The 5,397-nt window shown below is 34.2% G+C and overlaps 1 protein-coding gene across 1 annotated transcript; it reads right to left on the bottom strand.

The window, feature by feature from the left end:
• Positions 1-1,177: 1,177 nt before the first annotated feature.
• On the bottom strand, positions 1,178-2,116 carry LOC119542248 (olfactory receptor 6C2-like). The gene has a single exon (XM_037846837.1). It carries the CDS (start codon positions 2,114-2,116, stop codon positions 1,178-1,180), a length of 939 nt encoding a protein of 312 aa, XP_037702765.1.
• Positions 2,117-5,397: the final 3,281 nt, after the last annotated feature.

Genomic DNA, 5,397 nt, shown 5'->3' on the forward strand with positions numbered 1-5,397 from the left:
TAAGCCACAGAGATTTGGAGTGATCTGATATTCATTAATAGCTAACTCTATAATGAAGTGTTGTGGGAACATATATAAGAAGTACCCAACATAGTGCATAAGATGGCTAGGAAGGAGTGCAGGGAAGAGAATCTTTGTGAGAAGGATCACCATGAGCACAGGTATAGAAATGAAATATTAGAAAGACAAAAACATGTCAGTGTGGACCACACAGGTCTAGAGTGAGAAAAGTGAAAGATAGTAAAGGATAAAACAACCAAATGTAGGAAAACGTTCTCTGAGGAATATTAGTGAAGGCCACACTTTTCATTCTTTCAATCTTGAAACTATTCTTTTCAGGAAAGTGATTATGATTTCCTTACCAATTCCTTTTCTATAATATGAGGTTTCCATATTTTTTTTTTTCATTTAATTTTCTTCATGTGTTGTCTAGGACTTTCAGCTACTCAAAACTCACTAACTCCTTTGGCTTAATTTAGCTGACATCATGGGTCCTGCCTTTTTATCCTAATGATGGCTTTATTTTCTCAGCAGACTTCATTAGATAACTGCTATGTGAGTTGTGAATTCATGTAGAGTTTTTTGTTTTTTTTTCTCTTTGGAGAGAATCCATTAAGTCTAGTATCTGAAACTTGGGGCTTTAAAGTTTTATTTTCTATGCTACATGCTTCCAGGTTACTAAACATATTTTTCTTCCAGGGTGTTAACCTACCTTTATTCACTTTTGCACTAGTTAACTTATTCTGGATTTTTTAATTTTTTTAAATTATTTTGTTCCTGATTGAGAAAGTTCTAATATATGTGCTTTTTCTTTTGCTGTTTTGAAGTCTGAACTGAAAGAAACAATGGGTACCATTTTTTTGTTTGTTTTGTTTTTAAGCTCTATCTTTTCCACTCTTCTGAGACTGGATTAAGCTGAAGTAAGACTCTTCTCCTGAAAATCTGATCTCATGTTCTCTTAGTGATGGATATCACCCTGGAGGAGATTTATTTGCAACAAGAGTAAAGAAGTGAAATGATGAGGTTGCATTCTAGATTCAAGAATAACAGTGCTATAAGCAAGTTAATGTGAACAGACTGGGGACAAGGAAAAGATATAATAAGAATTTAGGGCTATAAGCTTAGGCCTGCTGGTCCTTTTTTTTTTTTTAATTGCATGCTCATGTTCAACATTTCTTTACCTCTTTGAGATAAATGAAATTCTTTTGATTAAGTCTCTTAAAGCTTGTTTCACTTGCTTGTTCCTCAGGGTATAAATAAAAGGGTTTAACATGGGGGCAACTGATGTAGTAAGGATTGACACCCCCTTATTAATTGCCACTTCATCCTTTGCTGAAGGCTTGATATAGATGAAGATGCAACCACCATAGGTCATAGAAACCACAATCATGTGGGAAGAGCAGGTAGAAAATGCCTTTATCCTTTGCTGGGAGGAAGGAAACTTTATGATGGTCTTGAAGATATATATGTAGGACAGAACTACACACACAAGGGTCATGATGGTTGTCAACACAGCAAGGGCTATAGCCATCTGCTCCAAGAACCAGGTGTCTGAGCAAGAGATCTTCAGCATAGGAGAAGCATCACAGAGAAAATGATCAATGACATTATAGTTACAGAATTCCAGGTTTAGGCCCAAAAGAAGTGGTGGGAGAATAATCAACAAACCTGCCACCCAACAGCAGAGAACCAGCCTTCCACAGACTCTGCTGTTCATGATGTTCATATAATGCAGGGGTTTGCAGATGGCCACATAGCGGTCATAGGACATGATGGCCAGGAGAAAAAATTCTGTAGCTCCAAAGAAGATGACAAAAAATAGTTGAGCCCAACAAGCATCCTTGGTAATAGTTTTGTCCCCAGTTAATAAGCTATATAGAAATCTGGGAATACAGACTGTGGTAAACGCAATTTCCAAAAAGGAGAAGTTTTGGAGGAAAAAGTACATGGCAGTTTTAAGGTGGGAATCCACTAAAGTGAGCACAATGATAGTCAGGTTCCCAGTTAAACTCAATGTGTAGGTGACAAACATAAATATAAAAATAAGAACCTTCATTTGAGGACTATCTGACAGTCCCAGAAGTATGAATGTAGTTAATGATGTATTTCTCATCATTGACTTGTAGTTCTGTCCAATCTCATCACAAACGTAAATGACATTGAACTGTTAGAGCTGTGTGAAATCACATGACCACAGACATTAGCTAGACTATACAATCATTGTAATTAATAGTTGTTTTCTTCTTTGGCTTGTAAATAAATCTTGTCAAAACTCTGCTTATCTCAGTTTTACTGATACACATTATAGGTCTGGTTAAGAGAAAGATTTTCTTAAGCTTTAATTGTACAACAGTCCATATTTTTATAGCTTCTTGCACTTTCTCACATCTCTTGTTTTCAATTAATGCAATATCTGCCATTTGTCTGTGAAGTGGGTTTAGCTATAGGATTAGAAAAGGCAACCAGTGTGATAAAATTTGATGGGCATTCTAGTGTCCTTTTGCTCCCAATAATTGCATTACTCTTAGGTTGAATCCAATGACTTTGCTAGTGCCTGTTAAATGCAAATAAATTGCTAATAAGTGTTACAGAGTCCCTAGACCATCTGTGCAATATTTGAATATCCTCTTCTACTATCACAATTATGACCAAATGATTTATTTTATTTTATCTTATTTTACTTTTGGTATCAGAAGTGAGTCATCCAAATAACCATCCCTCTCCAATTCTGCTATTTATCTCTACACCAACTCCTGATTTTCACTTCAAATTCACTCTGATATAGAACACAGTGTTTTTATGTGCACTATATGATAGACTAAATACTATAGTATCAAGTAAAGGAATTAGGACTTGTTCAGTATAAACAAAAGAACGGTGAAGAACATTACCTTGATTGTTTTTGCGTTCATTATTTTTTTATGAGGCCTATATGTCAGTAATCATTTCAAGTTCACTCTGATTATAATCAGGCTACAAATAATAAGTATATGCAAGAAGTCACTGTTGGATTTCACTTATTTTCTTTGCTTCATCTCCTTTACACTGATAGTTTTCTTTCTTCTTACTACTCATCAGTTCTCAATCCATGAAAACTGAACTTTTTGGTACATTTTCTACTGAAACCTCTCTTGTCAAAGATACCCTCCCTTATCCATAAAACAATGTACTCTTTTATTTGGGCTTTCAGAGGTATTGCACTCTTACCCACTCCTAATTTTTATAACCATTTAAAATTTATTAAGAAGTTAATTTAAGTATATCTGTAAGTGCAGCCAATTCTGATACTCATTTATTTTCTCTACTATTTTAAAAAAATTGTAGCATATTATCATTCTAGAGGAATGCATAAAACATATGCATCCAGTTTAAATAAACTTAGTAAGTAAACAACTTTGTAATTACCTTTAAGGTCAAGTTATCAAACATAACCAGGACCCCAGAAGCCCCACTTGCCCCTCGGTGACTGCAACATTCTTCCTGCTTCCTAGTGCTAGTCTGATTTTAGTCTGATTTTTTGTTAATAATGTCCCTGTTTTTCTTTATGGTGGTCCACATCTGTATGTCTCCTTAAAACTATATATGAATGAACAAGCTCAGTATGTTGTTTGAGATCTTTATTTATATGATTATACAGAGAATTAGTTCATTCATTTTTACTACTGTCAACCATTTTTAATATATCCCAATTCATTTATTTATTCCTATGATCAATATTAAATATAGGATTGTTATAGGCATTCTTCTGTGACCACTCTTCACTAATTCTAGATTTCTAGAATTGTAGAAAAAAGAGAGATTATTCTATCAAAGTAATTCTTTTATCAGATTTTGATAATTTATCTTTTATAGCACACAGTTTTCCTGTCTGTTTTCTGTAACACTGGTGTTGCTAGACCTCCTCCTTAGTCTCTCTTCACTGCCTATGTGCATTCTTTCTATGATTATGTTTTTTTAATGAATTCAATTTATTTCTAAGGGGTACGATTGTTAACTCTGTTTCTCTAGGTATGATTTATTTTTTGAGATTCAGACATATGTCCACTTGACTCCTATGTATTTCCACTCTTAGTGCCATAAACACCTCAGAGTCAACATGTCCAAAATATTTCACAGCCCGATTGCTAGCCATCCTCTTTGGTTTCCAATTAAACACAAGCAAACATGATATCAGTGATATCATATACCCCCACCTGATATGTTACAATGAGAAGGGCACATCATCTCTGTTGTATTCTTATCAAAAATCCATTACTTTTGTCTAAACATGAGAAAACTTCAGATAATTCCAAAAAATATTACCAGTACCCTTCAAAGTGTCAAAGTCATGAAAGAAAGGAAAGACTGAGGGTGAGACACAAAGGAGGCATGACAACTCAATGTAATATTGCATTCTGAATTGAGTCCTGGAAAAGTAAAAAAGATATTTGGGAAAAAAATGGGAAAACTTAATAAAGTCTCTGGCTTAGTTAATAACGTTGAACCATTGTTAATTCCTTAGTTTTAATAATTGTACTATATTTATACTATATGATAACATTAGGGGCAGCCGGGTGCAGGGAATATGGGAACTTTTTGCACTATTTTTTCAACTCTTCTGTAAGTATAAAATTATTTTAAAATTAAAAATTTACCAAAAATTTCAAGCAAAGATTGGTGAGCACTTTCTACATGCTAGGCACTAGGTTGTGGTAAATCTATATGTTGATTATTTTTCTGGAACAAACTCTTCTCCAATCTTCTCTGCTTCTTCCACCACATTTATGTGGCAATGAAACTTGTCATTCTTTTTATAAGGAGAAAAGATACCACTTAAAATTAATGTATGTCATCAGATTTACGAATGAATTTTGATTGGCACTACTTGAATAACATGAGTCTATTTATACCTAAAAGTCAAAATTATAACATCCACTATTAATACCTGAAATGTTTCAAATTTTGACCACTAATAGTACACACTCCTATGCTAATGTTATCAATATTTAGAATATTTATCTGAAACAACTCTGTAGGATCCTTCCATAAGAGAAGGGCTTTCAAACACTAAACAACATATTTGCAAATGTGGGTAGAGTTTGTTTCCTAATATAACCCTCTTCAACTATGGACTCCCCACCCCTGTGCTCACCTTCTCCAGGCCACTATTAATGTCTCTCATTTTTAGCTTGTCACTTCCTCTGGAAAACCTTGAAATGTCCATGTCTAGGTTAGATGCCTCTCTTTTGTGCCCCTCTAGCCGAATACATTTATCCATATGCTATTACTTACCATGTAAACATAATTATATTGAGATTGGGCTATGCCTTTTTCAGTAAGTGTCCACAGCTCCCAGCCCCATCCAAAGTTCATCAAATGCTCAATAAATATACATAGTTTATGAAAGAATTATTTACC

This window comes from Choloepus didactylus, chromosome 8 (assembly GCF_015220235.1).
Source record: "Choloepus didactylus isolate mChoDid1 chromosome 8, mChoDid1.pri, whole genome shotgun sequence".
NCBI classification, from domain to species: Eukaryota; Metazoa; Chordata; class Mammalia; order Pilosa; family Megalonychidae; genus Choloepus; species Choloepus didactylus.

Excerpts from the sequence above, each read along its gene's own strand:
- LOC119542248 (XM_037846837.1), bottom strand. The coding sequence starts at position 2,116 with ATGATGAGAAATACATCATTAACTACATTCATACTTCTGGGACTGTCA.